Source organism: Chenopodium album, chromosome 19 (genome assembly GCF_948465745.1).
Source record: "Chenopodium album chromosome 19, dcCheAlbu1.1, whole genome shotgun sequence".
NCBI lineage: Eukaryota > Viridiplantae > Streptophyta > Magnoliopsida > Caryophyllales > Amaranthaceae > Chenopodium > Chenopodium album.
The window spans coordinates 34,319,852-34,342,917 of NC_137852.1; the positions used below are offsets into that span (position 1 = coordinate 34,319,852).

At 33.6% G+C, this 23,066-nt stretch overlaps 2 protein-coding genes across 2 annotated transcripts; one reads left to right on the top strand and one right to left on the bottom strand.

Annotated features, from left to right (window-relative positions):
* The first annotated feature begins 8,293 nt into the window (after nt 1-8,293).
* On the top strand, nt 8,294-11,518 carry LOC145595220 (uncharacterized). Its single transcript, XM_081651599.1, has 2 exons — nt 8,294-10,138; nt 10,933-11,518. Exon 1 carries the CDS (start codon nt 8,442-8,444, stop codon nt 9,897-9,899), a length of 1,458 nt encoding a protein of 485 aa, XP_081507725.1. The 5' UTR covers nt 8,294-8,441; the 3' UTR covers nt 9,900-10,138; nt 10,933-11,518.
* A 1,082-nt stretch (nt 11,519-12,600) lies between these two features.
* Nucleotides 12,601-20,606, bottom strand: LOC145593585 (NADH dehydrogenase [ubiquinone] iron-sulfur protein 1, mitochondrial-like). The gene is made up of 5 exons (XM_081649857.1): nt 20,085-20,606; nt 18,167-18,413; nt 16,544-16,838; nt 15,686-16,060; nt 12,601-13,769 (listed from the first exon to the last, which is right to left on the bottom strand). The coding sequence occupies exons 1-5, from the start codon at nt 20,524-20,526 to the stop codon at nt 12,870-12,872; spliced, it is 2,259 nt and encodes a 752-aa protein (XP_081505983.1). The 5' UTR covers nt 20,527-20,606; the 3' UTR covers nt 12,601-12,869.
* Between the last annotated feature and the right edge of the window lie 2,460 nt (nt 20,607-23,066).

A 23,066-nucleotide genomic window follows, 5' to 3' on the forward strand; every position in this document is an offset into this window, starting at 1 on the left:
TAATTGTGGACAATGTGAAGCTTCTCTGAAGTATTTATTGAAGTAAATTTTGGGTTTTACTCCGTATTTTGGTTCTTTTTTATTGAGTTCTACATGCATCTATTTTTGCATTACTAATTGTAAAGGAAAACTTGTTGCTGTTTCTTTTCTTTTCCCTTTTTCTTCTTTTTTCTATATATATATATATATATATATATATATATATATATATATATATATTAAATGGTTGATGTAGTATTGGCGCATAGGTCGTATGTATTTTGCAACAAATATGATGACAAAGTTATGAAAAGTACCAAGGAAAACTTGTTGCTGTTTCTTTTCTTTTCCCTTTTTCTTCTTTTCTCTCTCTCTCTCTCTCTCTCTCTCTCTCTCTCTCTCTATATATATATATATATATATATATATATATATATATATTAAATGGTTGATGTAGTATTGGCGCATAGGTCGTATGTATTTTGCAACAAATATGATGACAAAGTTATGAAAAGTACCAAGGAAAACTTGTTGCTGTTTCTTTTCTTTTCCCTTTTTCTTCTTTTCTCTATATATATATATATATATATATATATATATATATGGATTTGCTACAATGAGAAATGAGAAAATGAGAAAGCTACTAATATCCTAACACATGTCATTGTAAAAATATGAGAAAGTTAAAAATAAAAAGAGGAGGAAATTTGAATTTTAAACCATGATGATGTGTCAAGGGATTATTGGTTTTCTCATTTTCTCATTTCTCATTCTAGCAATTCCCTATATATATATATATATATATATATATATATATATATATATATATATATATATATATATATATATATATATATATATATATATATTAAATGGTTGATGTAGTATTGGCGCATAGGTCGTATGTATTTTGCAACAAATATGATGACAAAGTTATGAAAAGTACCAAGGAAAACTTGTTGCTGTTTCTTTTCTTTTCCCTTTTTCTTCTTTTCTCTCTCTCTCTCTCTCTCTCTCTCTCTCTCTCTCTCTCTCTCTCTCTCTATATATATATATATATATATATATATATATATATATATATATATATATATATATATATATTAAATGGTTGATGTAGTATTGGCGCATAGGTCATATGTATTTTGCAACAAATATGATGACAAAGCTATGAAAAGTACCACTGATTAGTAAATAGTATCATTTAATGGTGTAACCGTATAAATTATTTTTTAATTATACAAATAAACACATGTAAATGGTGCATCGAATATTATACCATTGTGAAATCTAATATTACAAGAAAACTTATACTTTAATGGTATTATCAAAAATAGTACATAAAAAATAATAGTTGATGTTTCTAGTTTTATTTTATTTTTTAAAAAATTTGAGCTTAAATTAATACAATTTGAGCTTGTGTGATATATATATTTTTATTATTGTTATTATTTTTATTTTTTTTATAAATCAATTCATAGGATATCCTACAGGTTCCATCTTAAAAGAACTAAGAACTTAATCCGAAACTTGTTGGAACATGTTATCAATTTCACTACTCAGCATCGGAACCTCTTATTCATATTCCGGTTTCGAAATATGCGAAAACTAACATGTACATGTTTCAATTTAGGGTATCCTGAATTTTTTACTCACCTCTATCATATACCGCTATCACTGAAATTTTATTATTTAACTAGTCCATACCAAAACACTATTTGCACTACAAGTACTAGAAAAAAAAAGGAAAATTTGATTCTAATAATCCAACCTTTGCGCGATCTTTTTTTAATAATCCGACCTTTTGATTATTCTACAATAATCCCACCTTTACACCCCATTCTATTCTATTAGGCCAAACGGGTCATCAACTTACAATAGCAAGTCACCTTGCCATGTGTCAAAATTTGATTAGTCCAAATTTAATTTTACATTTTAAAAAAAAACATTTTTGAATTTTATTTTTATTTTTTCCCTCATTCCTTACTTCCTCCATAATTTCCAGCCAGCAACCACCCAACCTCCTTTTCCTTCCCATCCTCTTCTCTTTCCGGCCACCCCACCACTAGTCCACTACCCGCCTCCCTTCCCCGTACCCCTCACCATTTTCCCTCATTTCTTGATGTCACCCACCCCCTGAAATCCCCTCCTCAATCCACAACTCAAACCCAGAAAAAAAAACAACCACCCACCTCTGTCAAAGCTCCGTCAAGCTCAAAACCCAGGAAAAAAACCACCAACATTCTTCGAAAGCTCGACACCCATAAACCAACCTACCTTTCCTCAAAATCCAGCCAAAAATGGTAGATCCTCCGGCACCCGCTCTTATAAACATTCGTTCAAATATATAAATGTCTTTTAGGAAGAATTTGAGGTGGGTTTTTGCAGAATTATAGAATTGGATGATGGGTTTTGGAGCTTGAGTTCCATAGAAATGGAGGTTGAGAGGAATCAGGAAAGAGAGACATTGCTGTTAATGGCAGATTTTTGAGTTTTAGGGGAAATGAGGACAACAATTAGGAGAGAGAAAGTGGTTTTGAAATTGAAATCAGAGGTTGAGTTGAGGGGTGATGGTGGTAATGGAGGGAGTGAGAATGAAGATGATGATGGAATCGAGCTTTCATGGTGGTTGTTGTTGGTATTTTTGTCGATTATTGATTTTAATGGTGGCTAAGGGGGTGGTCGGAATGGAAATAAATGGGAAGGGGAGGCAGGTAGGTGGGGGTGGTCGGGGAAGGGGAAAGTGGGTGGCTGGAGAAGAATTACTTATTATTTTTTTTTTTAAAAAAAAAAATCCTTAATTGTTACAAAAAATGAAAATTAAAAAAAAATTACCTGAACAATAGGTAGTAGGTCAACTTGGCCTAATAGAATGGAATGGGGTGTAAAGGTGGGATTATTGTAGAATAATCAAAAGGTCGGATTATTAAAAAAAGATCACGCAAAGGTTGGATTATTAGAATCAAATTTTCCAAAAAAAAATCATGATATACCATGAGGAGGTATTATAATACCATTACACTATTTAGTGGTACTGTTACTCACTTTTTTTTTTTTCTTTCGTCATTTGACTTTTCACGGTCTCCACGTTTTTATAGCATATGTATATAACTCCATTTGATTTTACTAAAATATATAATGAGACGAATTCAACAAAACCTCACATAACTATAACATAACCCTATTTGGTAGTAATTAGTTGTTATTGAGTGCATAGATGATTGCATTAACTAATTTGACTAGATGGTTATATTAGTTGATTTGACTAATTAGTTGTAAATAATGATTGTGTTAAAGTGCTTGGTATTTAGATGTTTATATTGTTAGTTGTTTCAGTGAAAAAAAATGGCTTTTTGGGAAAGTTCTATTAGTTATTTACCAAACACCCAAATTAGTTTTTTTAAATGATAATGAGATAGAAACTTTCCAAAAATTATTTACCAACCTAGATGACTATATCTCTATTATTGATTAATGGACATTTATGATCAAAATATTTAAATTAGACCCATTTATTTGCAATTGGGCAAAAGAATGGAGACAGAGATCTCATCAGTCCCCATTAATATCCAATATTAACAAGTTTTGTTAATATAGTGGCATTCTTGAAATTACATTACCTTGGAATTTATTATTTATTATTTTTATATTGCTAGTGCTAGTGTTAGTGAAGTGGACTAACTTTAACAGTGTTGATAACTTGATGTTTGAGTCTTGAACTTAGGAGAGAGAAAACATTGGAGAAAACTACATCTGACTTCTTCCTCCTCTTTCCATCTTCATCTTCCTTTTCCAACCTTTCTCATCTTCTTCAAACTCTGTCATCATCAATGGCGAATGGACCACAACACAACACCATAACAAACACATTCTCAACCCCAGCAACATCATCGCCGCCGAATTTAACTAAACACCCTAAGTAAAATACATAAATTAAGGGCATACTTAACTCTAAATAGTAGGTATTAATCATTGTTTGAGAGTTGAGATCTTCCTAATAGTGAGTCTGGTTTAAAGTTTGAACATGAATTGTTTCTTTAAGTGACATTATGTTTCCAAGGAAACTTCAATGGTAAACGTTATGAAGTTGTATTGTAAACGACGCAGTTACTGGCAAGTTAGCTGGCTACACTTGACTTTACATATCTGCCCCCAAATTCCCCTCGAAATGACACTATTACCCCTATATATTGACAAATCTTGTTAATATAGGATATTAACTTGTATTTTCTCTATTACGAAATATTTAGGAAAGTTCGTATTCATATATATATATATATATATATATATATATATATATATATATATATATAGGGCTGGCAAACAGGTCGGGTTGGGTCGGGTTCAGGTCGACCTGTTTAGATAAACGGGTCAGGACCCCCCAACCCGAACCCGACCTGTTTACTTAAACAGGTCAAAGAAGTCAACCTGAACCCGACCTGGTTTTAAACGGGTTGACCTGAACCCGACCCGTCTAAACCTGTTTATTTTTTTTATTTTTTTTTATTTTTAATAACCTTGTAATTTGTTTACCCTGTATTTTTTAAAATTAAATATACCTGTATCATTCAACTAACATAAAATACAAATTCAAAGCAAATATAATTCCATTGACATTTCAAAATTAAAATAAATGTTGCTGTATAGTTCAATCATACAACAATAAATTTAAATATAATTAATTGGCTGTTTATTATCAAATAAACAAAAAAGCAATAAAATCAAAACTAGTGTTGCTGCATTCTGCATAGTTCAGTATCTTCATCATCTAATTCGGATTCGCAAGTTCAATGGGTTCAAGAAGAATAGGGTTGTCAGCTATCTGTTGATTAAGAATAAATTAAATAAATAATTAAGCCAAATGCAGAGAGAAATCACAAAAAATGCAAAAATTAGCCAACAACATGTTTTAATGGAAAATCACAAAAAAAAAAAAAAAAACCGTATCAAAACACAACAAAATTAAGTAAAGAGAATGAAATTAACAAGTAAATTACCTTGATTATGTTAAGATGAAGATTCAACGAGCTTCAATCAACAATTTTAATGGAAAAGAGTTGAAAACAAGAGAGAGAACTAGAGAAGAAAGAGGAGAGAGAAAGAAAATGAGTAAAGAGAATGAAAGTGAAAGTGAAAAACGGCGTGAGGTTGTAAAATGTTTTAGGGTTTTTCAATTTTCATTAGATAGTTTGGGCTTGGCCCATATTTAAACATTAGGTTGGTAAAAATAAGGTGGTAAACGGGTTAAGGCGGGTTGGGTTCGGGTTGACCCGACCTAAAATCGACCCAATTAGTTAAATGGGTTTAGGCGGGTTGGTTTCAGGTTGGGATTTCCAGCCTGAACCCGACCTGTTTAACTTCAGGTCGGGTTCGGGTTGACCCAATTACATAAACGGGTTGAAAATTTCTCTCAAAACCCATTTATTTCGGGTTGGGTTCGGGTCGGGTTATCGGGTTGGGTCAGCTTTTGCCAGCCCTATATATATATATATATATTCTAAAATAGAGAAGCTTCAATAGTTGTAGCTAGAAACCTAGAAATTGGGTTACAAAGTTGCAATATCTCTAGCTAATAGGTTGACCATTAAAGCTAGAAAATGCAATTAATTTGGTCGAGCAAATTAGCTTTGCCAACCTACTTCTTTTCTTTTTCTTTTTCTTTTTTTTTTCTTTTTGTTGTTGTTGTGAGAATTAGCTTTGCCAACTTGATTAGAATAATGAAAACACAATTAAAGAGAGGGGTTAAGGGGGTACTACGCAGAGGTGGAATTCATGTCATTGGAGTGCAAAGTAGCTAAAATGGTAATCAATCAATAACATAATACTAAAACAAACACCAAGAATGACAAGTGTTAATTTCAGGTGTAGTTTATTCCGTCCAAAAATACACCTTCCCTTTTTGCTAAAATCTTCTTTGGGAATTTTCGTAAAATATAACTAACATAAAATTATTCCAAATCTATTATACATATCTTTAATAATAGTAATAATAATAATAGTAGTAATAATAATAGTAGTAATAATAATAGTAGTAATAATAATAATAGTAGTAATAATAGTAGTAATAGTAATAATAGTAATAGTAATAATAGTAATAATAGTAATAGTAATAATAGTAATAGTAATAATAGTAATAGTAATAATAGTAATAGTAATAATAGTAATAGTAATAATAGTAATAGTAATAATAGTAATAGTAATAATAGTAATAGTAGTAATAGTAATAATAATAATAGTAATAATAATAATAATAATAATAATAATAATAATAATAATAATAATAATAATAATAATAATAATAATAATAATAATAATAATAATAATAATAATAATAATAATAATAATAATAATAATAATAATAATAATAATAATAATAATAATAATAATAATAATAATAATAATAATAATAATAATAATAATAATACTAATAATAATAATACTAATAATAATAATACTAATAATAATAATACTAATAATAATAATACTAATAATAATAATAATAATAATAATAATAATAATAATAATAACAATAATAATAATAACAATAATAATAATAATAATAATAATAATAGTAATAATAATAGTAATAATAATAATAATAATAATAGTAATAATAATAGTAATAATAATAGTAATAATAATAATAATAATAATAATAATAATAATAATAATAATAATAATAGTAATAATAGTAATAATAATAATAGTAATAATAATAGTAATAATAATAATAGTAATAATAGTAATAATAATAGTAATAATAGTAATAATAATAGTAATAATAATAATAGTAATAATAATAGTAATAATAATAATAATAATAATAATAATAATAATAGTAATAATAATAGTAATAATAGTAATAATAATAGTAATAATAGTAATAATAATAGTAATAATAGTAATAATAATACTAATAATAGTAATAATAATAGTAATAATAGTAATAATAATAGTAATAATAGTAATAATAATAATAATAATAATAATAATAATAGTAATAATAATAATAATAGTAATAATAATAATAATAATAATAGTAATAATAATAATAATAATAATAATAATAATAATAATAATAATAATAATAATAATATCTTCCTTTATAGCTATTTATTCCATTTTTCATGTCTTTTAATATTGGGACAATAAGTCATTATAAAACGGGAATTTTGATTTTATAATTTTTAGTATGAATAAGATAAAAAAATTGAAGGGAGTTTGATAACATAGCGTAACATTTATATACACTTTATTTATGCATGTAATCATGTAAGAAATTTTGATTAAAAAATTTTCAGTTTTTATTTGTATCTCTCATATATACTTTGATATATTATCATATTTTTAGGAAAAAAATTGCCCAAATATAATTAAATTAGGGTTATTATTCCTGCCCATTAAATGTAATAAATAATTTTAAATACTTACATGGTTAATTATAAAAAAAATTGATACTAATTTATCATTGAATTTTTAAAACATTCATATGGTATAATTTACATTTTTTTTTAATATACTCATTTGTCTAATCGACTATTTTTAGTGTATTTCATGTTTCATATCATTATGTACGCAAAATAGGAAGACAATACATATGTTATAGTTGTATTTTGTTTATGTTATTTTTATACAATTTTTGAAATTTTATTATTTAAATGTACTGAAATTTTTGATTGACCGGGTTTTTCTTCTCTCTTTTGAGGGATTTGCCTTTTATTTCATGGATTGCTATAGAGTTGTTTCATGGTTAAAAATTTGTGCGGGATTGAAAAAGAGATTAAAATTTCGACAACAATCGAACGAATCAGACGGAAATTTTCTGCACGGCTACAACAGATCGATAGACCCCCTCGCTGAAGAAGGCTGTAGATCACAGCGATATGAAAGAGGGTATGAAGAATGTACGATTTGCAACAACGATCGTAGCTTTGCTTACGGAATGTTTTTATTTGATTCAATTATTATGCATTTATTAGATCTAAATCTCTTTGTAAAGTATGACTTATTTATGAATCAATTTCATTTAAAAAAAAAAAAAAATACCGTACATGGCACGGGACCTAATCTAGTTAGCTTTAAAAACTAACTTCATGCAGCAGATAGTTAGCTTGCCTGTTGCTCTTAGCAAGTTAGCGGGTACCTCTCTATGAAAACTTACTGTAGCTACAATGGCGGCAATCCGAAGAAGTCGTCTTCTTCCTCACTTCTTCTCCACCCTTCCATGGTACTCTCCACCACCACCACTCATTAGCGACCCCATAATCTCAACAATCTCAACCGCCATTAAATCCGGCAATGAAAAACCTCTCAAATGCCTCCTTCCTTCCATTAAACCCCACCATATCAATGAACTCATCAATGTCAATCCTCTCAAATTATCCCCACTTTCTCTCTTCAATTTCTTCAATTGGGTTTCTTCTCAATCTGGGGTTCGTCTTACTCTTCACTGTTACTGTAGTATGGCTCATTTCCTTGCTGCTCACAACCTCTTCCGTGAATTGGCCTGCATTTTTCGGGTTATCGTGTCTCGAAAAGGTAAGGATTCTGCTGTTTCGGTTTTTGGTGTTGTTCTTGAAACTAAATCTGCCTATCATAGTAGTAATTTTGTGTATGGTGCGCTTATGAGTGCTTATTTAGAGTTGGGTTTTATTTCTGATAGTATTCAATGCTTTCGGTTGATTAAGAAGCATGGAATTTCATTACCTTTGAGACCATGTGCTCGTTTGTTTGATCATTTGTTGAAGACTAAATCAGCTGAGACAGCTTTAGGGTTTTACAAGGAATTTTTGGATTATGGGTTTCCTCCCAATGTGATTGATTTTAACATATTGATGAATAAATTTTGTAGAGATGGTAAAATTAGGGATGCTCAAATGGTGTTTTGTGAGCTTGGGAAGCGTCGATTAAAGCCTACGATTGTTAGTTTTAATACTTTGATTAAAGGGTATTGTAAAGTTGGCGAGTTGGAGGAAGGTTTCCGGCTGAAGGGGGTTATGGAGGATGAGAATGTATCGCCTGATATCTTTACGTTTAGTTCTTTGATTAATGGATTGTGCAAGGTTGGTAGGTTGGAAGATGCCAATGATTTGTTCGAGGAGATGTGTGAGAGAGGATTGGCTCAGAACGATGTCATTTACACTACTTTAATCAGTGGGCATTGTAGGCATGGGAAGGTAATTACAGGTCTGGAGTTGTATGGGCAACTGTTAAAGAAAGGCTTTGAGCCTGACTTGTTTGTCTATAACACACTGGTTTATGGCCTTTGCAAAGATGGTGACTTGAGACAAGCAAGAAAGCTTGTGGATGAGATGTCTCTTCGAGGTTTAAAACCTGACAGGATCACTTATACTACACTTATTGATGGAAGCTGCAAAGAAGGTGATATTAAGATGGCTATGGACATTAAACATAAAATGGTCAGAGAAGGGATTAGCCTCGACGATGTAACTTATACCGCTCTTATTTCTGGGCTATGCAGGCAGGGCCTTGTTTTGGATGCTGAAAAAACTCTTCGAGAAATGATGAGAGCAGGTTTTAAACCTGATAATATCACATATACTATGGTCATTGATAGGTTTTGTAAGGCCAGAGATGTTAAGATGGGTTTTAATCTACTCAAAGAAATGCAAAACAATGGCCTTGTTCCTGGGGTTGTGACCTATAATGTTCTGATGAATGGGTTATGCAAGCAAGGAAAGATTAAGAATGCTAATATGCTCCTGGATGCAATGCTTAATTTAGGAGTGCCACCTGATGATATTACTTACAATATCCTCTTAGAAGGTCGTAGCAAACATGGAAATCCAAAAGAATTTGCTGAATTGCAAAATGAGAAGGGGCTTGTTAACGATTATGGTTCTTATACATCTTTAATAAATGAAATTTCTAGATCATCAAAAGATTATGAAAAGAGATGATTGGTTCTCACAGTGAACTATAGAAGTTTTTCTATGGCTGTTGTCATCTTGCTGATGTGACCCTGGTTTTTGTTATGGGAGTAGATCAGAACAGTGATAACGCATCTCTTTGGTATACAATGTGAAACCTTACAACATCATATCATTATGGTACTTTTGGCTTGGTTGACTACATCAAATTATTTTTTATTGTCAGATTGAAAGGCATACATCTTACGTCTTAATTGCAATACTTGGCGGTAAGCTCTTTGAACCTTTGATTTTAGATTCTTTAGTGACAAGTTCTCTTTTCATGATATTTATGAATATCGATTGCTAAGAACATTTAAGTTCAAAGATTTTTGGATTGACAGAGAACATCTGTGGTGGTTAGCTGTTCAACAAGATGTTTTGTTGGTTTCTTTATTTTGTTGTGAGAATGTCTATAGCGGTAAGAAAATTAAATACCATGGAAAACTCTTTTCCTGCACCTTAAATCAAACAAATCAAATGTGTTTAATGAACAATTAATTCTCTGTGACACCAGTCCATGTTAATCATTTTAATCTTCTTGATGCTGTTTTATCTTGCCTCAAAATTTTCACAACTGTATTAAGCATCTGACAGCTTAAAATGCTCTTATTTGGCAATTTTCTGTGGAGTTGAATTCATGTAAATTGTAACCTACATAATCTCGCCAACATAAAGTAAGTTGAGATTTCTCATGACATGTCTTGCTAAAATGTTGTACCTTATGCATCTGTCTTGAACCACTTTGATTGGCAGTTTCTATAGTTGTATCATTTTATGTAGCGTTTAAGCCACTTTGATCATTATCTTCTATTTTAGAAGCTTTGCAAGAAAATGGTGTTAAGATCTGGTGATGTCATCAGTCTTTTACCTCATTTCATGCTTGTGCATTCTACTCCCTGGAAAGCTAAAAGGCTAATGTAGTTTTTCTATTATTTGACTGACCTCCTGCAAGTATGTAACACCAGAGATCTGCTCTGTTATCTGATTACTAACCTTGTATTTTTATTTTGTGGCAAGAAAGTAGCTTGTCAGAAGAAAGCAATGGATTGTCAGAGTGCAGTCTCTATGATATGTGACTTCTTATGTATGTCACTTTACGTCCTTTTTCAAGGGTGGAGGAAGCTAGGATCAAGAGTTTATTGCCTTAAATCATAACAGTAAACACACTGGCCAGTGGCCATGCCCTGCTCAAACATCTTTGCTTTTGTCCCTTTGTAATTTTGCATACTTCGTCTGTATGGTGTGTATAAGTACCAACAAAAATTTTGTCTTTGTCCTGCAAACCTATTTTGCAGTGTTCATGTCCACATTGGGAAGAAATATAGTGACCTTTAAAGGCTCTATACTTCATACAAATCGATAAATTTTGTAGACTTGCACTCTGCCAATCTGGGTTGTGCAGGGAAAAGGAAAGGACAAAATGGATGATCTGAATAATCAGGGTTCAAAGGTAATCGCTAGCCAAGATTTATCTAAAAGGACGGATTCATTACCGATGTATCTTGGTTACATATTGATACTTTTTAGAAAGGAGGATAGCACTTGGTACATTGGATATTCGATTAGATTCAACGCTGGTTTTCCTGCTGCAACAGAGCTAGAAAGTATCAGAGAGGTGGCTGATTCAGGCTTATTACTCAATACTCATAACTGTTGCTGAAATTATCTTAAAGAGCTGTTGAACAAACCTTGAGAGCATAAATGTCTGATTTATCAGTTATCCAGGATGGAGCAAATTTAATGAGACTTTTGTTGTCATCCTTATAATGCTAGATGATCAGTAAATTAAGTAGCTCATTGCCTAGTAGACTACAGGGCTAGGATACGGATGAAAGGAAGAAGCCACACTTACTCTCTTCAATTTATTTCAGTAGCTAATAATTTTTTCTTGTTGGAGATTTTCAATGTTTGTTTACTTATTAAGTTATTATTACATATTTTTTTATTGTATTTTAATCAAATCTATGAAAATTATATATTTGAAAAATACGCACTTAGATAAAATTAATAAGATCTCACTTTACATTGTTCTAAAAAAAGAGAAAATATAAGTTTATCACCTCGATTAACAAATTTTGTTTGTCAAATGGCAAAATTGTAATTAATCATTAACTTTGTATCAAATATGGGCCATTTAGTTGTTGATATAATTACAACATTGTCATGATAACTAGACAATTGATTGATTTATTTGCCACCTTTATAAACATTTTTTTTTTTCAAATAAATATACCGACGCTTGTCAAAACAAAAAATAAAATATAATTTTAAAAAAATATTTATTTACTACTTTACTCAACTAGAATCTCCTTCAAATACACGCCCAGTCCATGTTTCCATATATGTCCACTATCCACTAATCATAAAGTAGTTTTCACCAACATAAATCCATGGAAAACATCGATCAAACAATTCTAGAGTTTCAATTTTTTGTCATAACTAAAGCGTTAGTCTTGCTAGGCTTAGACAAGATTAGTTGAAGCTCGGAATAGGAGTAATTTCTTGAAATGTATTAGAGTCCTCGGTGAATATAAATTTTTTTTTCCAAATACCGGTTAGCGACAAATGTAATCCCTCAATTAGGTTTTAATTATTGATGTTACTGTTGTTTGTGTAAAATTGCTTCTTAAAGCATGCCATACAAAATATTGAAAATGCCCTAGATTAATTAAGCACAAACAGAGAAATGTACTTTATTTTTCGGCCTTGGCGCAATTTTATAAAATATCATTGAAGAAATACAACAGATAAAGTAAATTGTTAGTAGCTGACAACAGCCCGCATACTAGGGTAAATTACAGAAATTACAAACTAAATACCAAAATGCTGTCACTTGAGACAATTTTTCATCACTGCAGTCCAGCTATCATAGAATCATGTGATATGTAATGCTGAAATGCCCAGGGCTTACAAGAAAACTAGCCCTGACTAATATTATTGCAAAGATTGGAAATAAATTTACTTCTTCAACAACTGTGAAGAGCACTGAGCCATAATCTTTGATGCCCGAGTAATAGCATCTGTCATATAGAAATTTTCAATTGCTGCCTTGAAAGGAGCTGGGTCAATTTCCTTCTTAACTTCAGGCTTTATCAAGGTAGAGAAAGTAGCTGGTTCTCGTTCTTCCATGCTCAATAAATTTGGTGCCACAGTCCTCATCCGTTCTCGGATATCAATAAGGGAATCATATGGCAGACTTATTCCAGCAGTCTCGGACAAAGCCCTAATTATCTTCCAGTCATCCCTGGCATCACCAACAGTAGGAACTGCTGGTAAAGTTTGCTGAGTGCGTCCTTCTGTATTAGCATAAGTACCTTCCTTCTCAGAAAATGCTGATGCAGGTAAAATGACATTGGCACGATATACACTCTGATCACCATGGTGACCCTGATATACCACAAAGGCATCACTAGGGACTTTGTCCAAGTTGATATCATCTGCACCCATCAGATACAGAAACTTTGCAGACTCGATACTTTTGTCAGACTCTGGCACAAGACCAAGGTCAAGGGCAGCAGCTTGAGCAGCATTCAAGAGCAATACATTAAGACCATTCCAGTCTGGTCTAATGACATTTGCTGACTTTGCAATGGTTTCGACAATAGAAAGGATAGCATCCTTGTCCTCTCTCTCAAAGAGCCCAGCGCCAACAATAATAGCTGGCTTCTTAGCATTTTTTAAGGCTGAAAAAAATGAGTGACTGCCTTTGGCAAGTTCTTGCAGGGTTTGTGGACCGGTGCCTAGATGTTCGTGGTCATAGTTGAACTCTGCAGCAGGTCCAATATAACCAACCTTGGCATGGTTTGCCCGTACAGCTTTCCGAATTCTGGCATTTACCATGGTAGCTTCAACTCTTGGCTGGGAACATTAATCCCGAGGCAATGTGAGTAAATTCTTAACAATCAAAGGTAAATAAAGAGCAATTACCAATTAAAATCAAGTTAGAGATTAATATATATTTTCAGATCAAGTCATATCTAGACCAGTAAATTTTTTGGAATACATATATTGATTAGCAAGATTCATGTTGAACTGTTCAAATCCATGTTGTTGTCTTGAGGATTTGACATGGGTACTTGAGGAGTAAAGAAGAGTTGGTACAGATTGCTCTGACCATTAGAAGAAACCAAAATTCTTACTGTGGTATCACCATCCTGGCCAGAGGAATTAGAACTTTCAACTCCTATATATTTCCACTTGACAATATATAATAACCCAAAAATAAATTCATGATGCTAATATGATTTCGTTCTGGTTGAATTTAGTTAATTTGATATTGTGGTGATACATGGGTCATTCACTGATTCGCATAATTAACAATGGGGTTTCGATGTTTAAACTACAATTGGAACCTGTTTAAATCTTGGAATTTCAAAGAAGCAAAAGCCTATGACTTGTAATATTTCAAATGAGATGGACACTAGATTTCACCGATGGGACATGTAGACCAATCTAGACTTCTAGAGCAATGTCTTGGACAAAAAATCCCGAACCACGTAACTTTTTTTTTGGTTTTGTCATAGATTAAGAAAGATCACAACTCATTATTATTTAATAATTATTTCATTGCAGAAAAGATTAGCCAAACAGAAATATGCTAAATCTTGAAGGTCACAGGTACCTCAATGATACATAACTTAAAAAATTAAAGCAATAGTCAAAATTTCCCCTCCAACCACAGGGCTAATTATAAAACACCCCAACCCCAAACCCTTTTTTCCCTATAATTTTGCACTCAAAACACCATTTTTTGATTACTATCAGGTTAAATACAACCTCCTACCTGAATAGCATTGCGTGAAGAGTTTGGGATCAAAATGTCATTACACAAAAGTCAATTTAGTAGATATCATACGGCATCACAAATTTCTTACTCTCAACCAAATGGGATGGAAAACCCAAGAAAGAGGTAAAGGTGTAAGAAAAAGATAAGTTTACCCCTATGATCAACCAACCCTAATCTCATCTCTCTCCTTCCTATCCTTCTCCCTTAAGCCCATCCTACCATAACCTCACCAGTAAAACCAGCAAAAGCTCATACACTACCCACCTACCACCAAGCACCTTTCTTCTAGTCTTCCTCTATTCCACTGCCTCCCCTGAATGCGCTTTCCCTCCAGGTCATCGTCATTCTTGCCGGTGAAAGTCCAGAAAACCACCATCCACGACTACCATAATCGCACCACCAGCTCTATAGGCTTTTTTTTTGTGGCAAGTAATTTGGTTCCGTTTTACTCACCCATCTCTCTCTTCTTTGGGATCAATGGTGGTTGACAGAATGACAGCGATGGTGACGATGAGGGTCACAGAGAGGAGCTTCATGTAAGGAAGGTTGTCATGTGGGTATATCGGTTGCGATAGTGGGACGGTGTGCTGGCCGGTGGTTATGATTGCGGAAAGGGGTGTGATTGGCGCCTTAGCAGTGGTTCGGGTGGGAGTAGTGGGTCTGATTGTGGTTGCAGTGGGTATTGTGCGTCTGGTTGTAGTTGTGGAGAAGAAGGGGTGAGGTGTGAGAAGAGGAAGTAAGGGTATAACATTACCAAATATAGTAACATTACAAGTAATTTGACATTTCCTTTCAAGGAAAGCGCTGCGAGAAGAGGAAGTATAAATATACGAGGATTGGTGTGGGTCAGTTTTATAACTTCTCCAAGACACACACACACACACAAATGACACAATGCCATTTTATTAATTACTAATAGCCCTGACAATTGAAGTTCAGGGGCAAAAAAAAAAAAAAAAAAAAAAAGAAAAAGAAAATAATCACATACCTGGGTGCCAATGAGAAGGAAGACATCTGCATTTTCAAGATCAGCAATGCCAGTGTTCAAAAGATATCCAGAACGAATATCGGCTTGTGGCTGCCCACCATTTCCTTCACACCAGACATTATTTGATCCCATCTTGTTCATGAAATCCTTCAATGCCATCATGGACTCTGCATCAGACAATTTACCAGCAACACCCACAATTTCTTCTGGTTTAACCTTGTGCATAACCTCAGCAATCACATCAAGGGCATCACGCCAACTGACAGCTTTAAAACGTCCATCTGACCCACGGATCATAGGGTCATTCAACCTTTGCCTCTTTAGACCATCATAGCAGAATCGTGTTTTATCTGAAATCCATTCTTCATTGACGTCCTGCATAATTGTGGTACATGGTCACAACACAACCACATAGGTGAATACTATGAGCAAAAGTGGGATTTAAAAAAATCCTCAAACTTTGTGGAGGTAGTTTTCAACAGGCCCTCACATTCAAATAAAACATTACAGGATGGTCAGGACCTACTAACAAATAATAAAATAAAATAAAATAATATTATGCCGAAGGAAACAGGGGTAAGCTCCATTTATGTGCTAACCAGATTGTCTGCTAAACTATGGTGAACATTCTAAAAGTTTTGGTACACATCACTTAATCACATGATTAAAAAGAGAAGGAAAAAAAAAAGAGGACCAGGAATCCTCTCATACATCTAAGAATAATAAATAATACATGCTGAAAACACTATATAAAACAATTGAATAAGGGCCCTTTGTTCACTAACATCAAATGGAAACAAGATAGACCGAGACCAAGACAAGTGGAAAAACAGTATAGTGATATACAATCAAAAGTACCTCATTGAGTCGTGGAATGATACGCATCACTTCTGGTCCTCTACTATCAATCCGTATGTTCGACCCAACAGCATCAGTGACATCAATACTCTCAGTTGGCTTTAACTCCCAATTCCGGGCCTTAAATGCAAAAGGTTTTGAAGTAAGGGCTCCAACAGGGCAAATATCAATCACGTTGCCAGACAACTCACTTGTCATAAGCTTTTCAACATAAGTCCCAATTTCCTCACCACTACCACGGCCTAACATGCCAAGATCCTCAGTTCCAGCTACCTCACTGGCAAATCTGACACATCTGTTCAACATATCCAATGTACGATGAGAATAAGCCACATGCTGAATAGATTGTATTTGAGGACAATGAAGAAAGGGTTAAGGTTGCCCAGTTTCACGCATTTCATGTAATGACACTAAAAACATTCCAAGAGGTGGGGAAATTATTCTTGGTAGAAAATGATGATATACAAGGAAACGTGTTTCCAAACTACAATGTGTGTATTTTTTATCCCAAAAATTTAAGGGAGCATTTGGCTAGCTATTGCATATAATTAAAGAGGGAGGACGGAATGAAAAACACCCACATTCTTCATGTTGTTTATTCAAAGAGGAGAAAAAAAAAAAAATCTTGCTTCCACAACTATCACCCATCTACAACCACCGACAACACCACCATCTCACACTTTCGAACATAGAAAAGCAGATAAGCACCAACTTCTATTGCCGCAGCGACATAGGGGTTTAACCACCACCACTTTCTTCCCATGTTTTTCATTTCTCGCTCAAATCTAGTTTTAAGTGGGTGGGGAGGGTTTTCGATGGTCTGTAGGTTTTTTTCAGGGATGAGTGGGTGGGCCGGGGGTGGATTCTCAGTGGTGAATTGTTTGTTATCAAATATTCAGATGTGGGAGGCTGTTGAGGTTTTCGGCAATGTGCGGGTGGTATTATGGTGGGTGTATGGTTTGGAGTGTGGTTAAAGGTGATTTCCGAGGAGTTGGGATGGCTTTCTATGGTGTAGGTGATTTTGAGGAGTGAGGTGAGGAGGCATCGTTGGTAGTGATAGGGTGGTGAAGTGTTCAAAAGAAATGGAGAGAGATGCTCAAAGCGGTGGTCAAGGTTAGTTGGATGAAAAGGAGTTTGGGATATAGAAAAATTATCAAGGGATGATGGAAAATAGGGCAAACATAGGGGTTAAAGAAAATAATAAAAAGTTTTAACAAAGAATAAGAAAGAGAATCAAGGTGGTTAATTGTCATTCTATTTCTCCAAACCCCCAAAACAAACATCCCCTAAGCGGCACAAGCATAAACTATATGAACCAAGCATTTAATAGCTTCTGATTATGTTTAGTTGGTTAAAAGAATATATTGAGCTTGACATTTTGATTGCTAACTTGGCGTAGCTTGCAGTAAATGCTAGACCAGATTCAATACCAGCTTAATTGTGTTAGATAACTTAACTCAAAAGGCAATCACACTATCCTTTTCAAAAAGCATCTCATCAATATATAAGATCCAGCCCATCCAGGTACTTCTTTGACACTCCAGATAGAAGTGTCAAGTATGTTCAAAAAAAGTAAATCAATAGAATAAACAGCGTGAAGATAGCCTGAAGATAATTACTGACCTTGTACACTGGATACACCGAGTCATCACTGTTTTGACAAGTGGGCCCAAGTTCTTATCAACCACAGCTCTTTTTGTTTCAGTAAAGCGACCCCTATCAGAACCAAAAGCCATAGACTGATCTTGGAGATCACACTCTCCTCCCTGATCACAAATTGGACAATCAAGAGGATGATTCATAAGCAAAAATTCCATTACTCCCTCCCGGGCCTTCTTGGCTATTGGTGTATCTGTTTTTATCTTCATCCCTGCATTCAATAATCATAAAAAATCTAAATGCACTCCACATACAAGAACTAACAACAACATCTACAAAATCTAAACCAAAGCATCAAAAGATTAAAAAAAAAAAAGATAAAAATTTGACCCAAAGAAAAAAAGGTCAGAAAATATCGAAAGACTACAGAATAAATTAATAAAGAGAATAAATGAAAAGAGAAGACTGAAATCAACAAACCAATAGCAAAATTTGCAAACCAATAGCAAAATTTGCAAGCAAATGAGATTTTGATTTTAGCTCGCCAATATTACTTTATCCTTCAATTTTTTTTAATTGAACATTTTGGTGCTTCACACTTCCCAAGGCAAAATTTTAGACTTTAATATCTTTTATTTGGCTTTAGTAAAAATTATTAAACAAAAATGGATAATTGAAATGTATAATTCAAGATGAATCTAATAAAAATCCCACACGACTATATATTGCAAAAAACCAGATTCAAGAAAAAGAATTTGGATTTGTGGGAGTAGAGAGAATGATGCTTTTCTTTAGTTCTATGGTGGCTTCTCAGATATACTTTACAAGGCATGAAAATTACAACTCTAAAAACACTGTTGCCATAGCCCACAAGTTTATGACCAACTAATTAACTAAATCACAATTTCCAATTTCCCATCAACATAAATCTTGTAACATTTATCATGATTTCCATTTACGCTTAGGAAAAGTAAAAATTATATATTGTTATTCCAGCCTCTATCTAAATTTTTGCTACCCCGTTCCCCCCATTGGGACAAAACTTTGTAAGTTGTAATATGGTCAAACCAAGGTAGACCAAGCCACCTCTTATGTTTCATTAATATTACATAGTATGAATATGTGAGAAACTCCTAAAGCAATACCTAACATATCTATCATGAAGTTCCTCCTGTCTCCCACTCCCAAATTTTGAAACAAACAATAAACAAGTATAAATCCTCAGCCTCTATCCATACACAAAAATATTGATGTTTCACAATTTTGATCAATGTACCTTTATAATTTATCTTTTCAAACCAACCATAGCATAAATCTACCAGAAATCAAAACCACCACGGCACCACCACTTAATTAAACTAACAAACTTTACCCTCCCAAATATACACAGGCAAGACATAATTTATCTACAAGAACACGGCTTTCTCCGACCAAGTTTGTCTCCTAAAGCTGACACCCCAAAATACACTACAACTTTGATATTCAAATTATTCACTAATCAAATCTCCGACGATAAACATTTGCACATTTCAAACCAAACAGAATATAATCCTTCTAGTTTTTCGATAACAGAAGCTTCACACACCCTCCAAAATAAAACCAAACATAGCGTAAATTTAAAACCCTCACTACAATTAATTCCAAAAAATTTCTTAATCGATATCAAAACAATAAACATTTCCCTTAAATTAATTTCTGATCATATCTCCTCATAAATATCAAAACGATATACATTTCCACATTTTAAATCAAACAATATATAAAACTTCTAACTTTTCAATTTCTGAACCTCTAAACCCTCAATTAACAACCAAACATTTCGTAAATTAACAAAATCAATCACACACAAAAACTCCCGATCATTTCAAACAATACCAACTAACATCTCCAAAAATCATGAAATCAAAATACAGATTCAATCCAAATCAACAAGAATGATTACCAGGAAGAGCGGGCATAGCGCAAGAAGCAACAGGTTTAGGAGACTTCTCAACTTCAACCAAACACATACGACAATTCCCAGCAATGGAAAGACGACTATGATAACAAAATCTAGGAATATCAACGCCAGCAACCTCACAAGCCTGAAGAACAGTAAAGCCCTTAGGGATTTTGACGGCGTAACCATCGACGAAGACTTCAATGGCGTCTTCAGGGTTAGGGAAATGAACACGAGCGTTGTTGACGGGAGGACGAGGAGGTGGTGCAGGAGGATCTGGGGTGGGTTCAGCGGCGGCGGAAGCAGTGTTGTTGAGTTCAGGGGTCGAGACGATTGAGCGGATGAGGGAGAAATTGTGGGATCTGGTTGTTGTTGTGGTGGTGGTGGTGGTGGTGTGGAGGATTCGTCGAATCATTGCTCGAGATGTCAATGAGCTTAACCCCATTGTTTTTCAGAATTCTCTGATTGATTCTTGTGTTTTCTCTCTCCTCTTCTCTCCTTGTTCAGGGTGTCGACGTTTGTGACATACTACTCCACCGGTTTCGTTTTGTATAGAGTAAGTGTGGAAGGCTCGGGGAGTCTTCACTGTTCGTGGGCCTAATTGGGCTTCTGAGAAAACTAGTGTTTAGCCCGTGTAATGTACTGTATAAATTTTTGCCTACACTTGTAAATATAATTACTAATGGGAAATTTTGTCTAAAACTACCCTACAAAAAGCGAACGATGCGACGGGGGTAACCAAATATAGCAGCTACCGGTCCCTTATTTTGCTTAAAAAACAGGAAAAACGGGACAGTTCGAAACAAGTTTCTCGCGCAACAAGGCAACTGAGAAAACCGAATTCGCCCCAACCTCGAATTCGGATTTTCGAAGGACGCGACCCCCAACCCACGGGGGGAGCACAGAAACAACGGAGGAGTGAAGCTATGACTTGTGAGTGAGAAACTTGTTTCGAACTACGGCTGCTATACCCTTACCTGTTTTTTTTTTTTATTTGTTTAGAACTACTCGGAAGTTACAAAACGTTTGGGTAGCACTACGCATTAACGTTTTCCATCCAATTAAGACATTATTGGGCCCACTTTTTCACTTTTCCCGCTTAATGAACTCCCTAATTACCTTCTCTCTCCTCCCTAATTAGCTTTCCCTCAATTCTCACTCAAAAAATCTAAGAGAACATACTCAATCAATTAACACAAATTCTCAATTATTCATGTAATGTTTCATACTTTCCTTTTAATTCATTGTTTGTTGTATTTGTTTACAAATTTTAGTTGAACGCAATTAACATAATTAGGGTGTAAATCGGTGATTCGAATGAGGGTTTATGGGTTCCAAAAATTTGGGGGTTTTGGTTTTAAGGGTTTAGGGGCTCAATTGAGTTATTGGTTCCGGTTATTTTGATTTTAAATTGAATTCAATTGCATTTTAATTACTAATTAGCCATTAATTGGTAGGATGTCTAATTGGCCATTGTAATTGTAGGATGTCTAAATTTGGGGGTTTTGATTTTTAGGGTTTAAGGGGAAGAGTGGGAAGTTAATTAGGGAGGATAGAGAAGGTAATTAGGGGAGTTAATTAAGTGGGAAAAGTGAAAAAGTGGGCCCCATTAATGTTTTTTGGATGGAAAACGTTAATGGGTAGTGCTACCAAACTTTTATTAACTTTTGGGTTCTTAACAATTAAAAAAAACAGGTAGTTGTTCATAAATGACCCTATCTTTAGGGTAGTTTTAGGCAAAATTTTCTTACTACGAAAAAAATCCGATTGATTTTGATTTTTCGATCAAAAGTACTATGTAAAATCCTCGGGCTAAGTTCACGAGTTGGAGATAAGCGGACTCGAACCGCTGACATCCGCCACAGGGTAAACCACCGTTTCTCAGGCCCCCGACTGACTGATTCTCACTATGTCTAAGCTGGTTCAAATCCTGCTCGGCCCAATAATCCGCTCATCCATTATGAGACGAAGGTTTTTGTCTTCCCGAAACGGTTGATACACGTAACGGCGATTACTAGCGATTCCGGCTTCATGCAGGCGAGTTGCAGCCTGCAATCCGAACTGAGGACGAGTTTTTGGGGTTAGCTCACCCTCGCGTGCCTACATCCTAGTGTAGGTAAATAACTAAATATACCTACACCCCCCCACCACCACCAGGGTCGTCCTGAACTTTTTGGGGGGCCTGTGCTATGTAAAAATAGTTAAGTCCTATATTTTTTTTTTATCTCCATTCCATAATAATTAACACATTTAAACTTAACACACATGACAATATGTGAATTTGAGTTGTTATTAGGCATTAACTTAAATTATTTAGAATGAAATTTGTTAGCTTAAAAATAAAATTATTTAGAAATTAATATAAGTAATTAAACTTCATATTAAAAGCTATAAACAAACATTGTAAATAATAATAATTGCATTTCATGCACTACTTGATATCTATAGTTAAAGTTAGTACGAGTATTTGAATAGACAAAGTACATCAATTATCAAGAAACCGAAAGACTGAGAGAGTATTATATACCTCGTATTTCTTTAGTCATAAATAAAAATAGATTTTTGTTACGTAGAAGGTTAATATAGTTAAATTAAAAGACATAGAAATATATCTTTTTCTCAAAAAAAAAAAAAAAAAAAAAAAAAAAAAAAAAAACAATTGAAAATGAAACCAAAGGGGAAAAAAAAGAGTTTAAGCGCGTGTTGGGAGAATCGAGTGCAAATCCACCGAGCAAGCTTTGAATCAATGAATTGTTACAAAAACCAACTCAGCCACTTTGTTATAATTTGCATTTATTCATTGTATATTGATTTTATACTTAAACTGATTTTACAGATTTTGGGCCCCAAGTAACATGAGGCCCTGTGCTGTTGGGCTGTTTGCCCAATAGCCGGCCTTGACCACCACCACCACCACCAATTTATCTCTCTTCTAAATAAAGTGTCTCCCAAAAAAAAATACAGATGATATCTTTTACCGTTGTT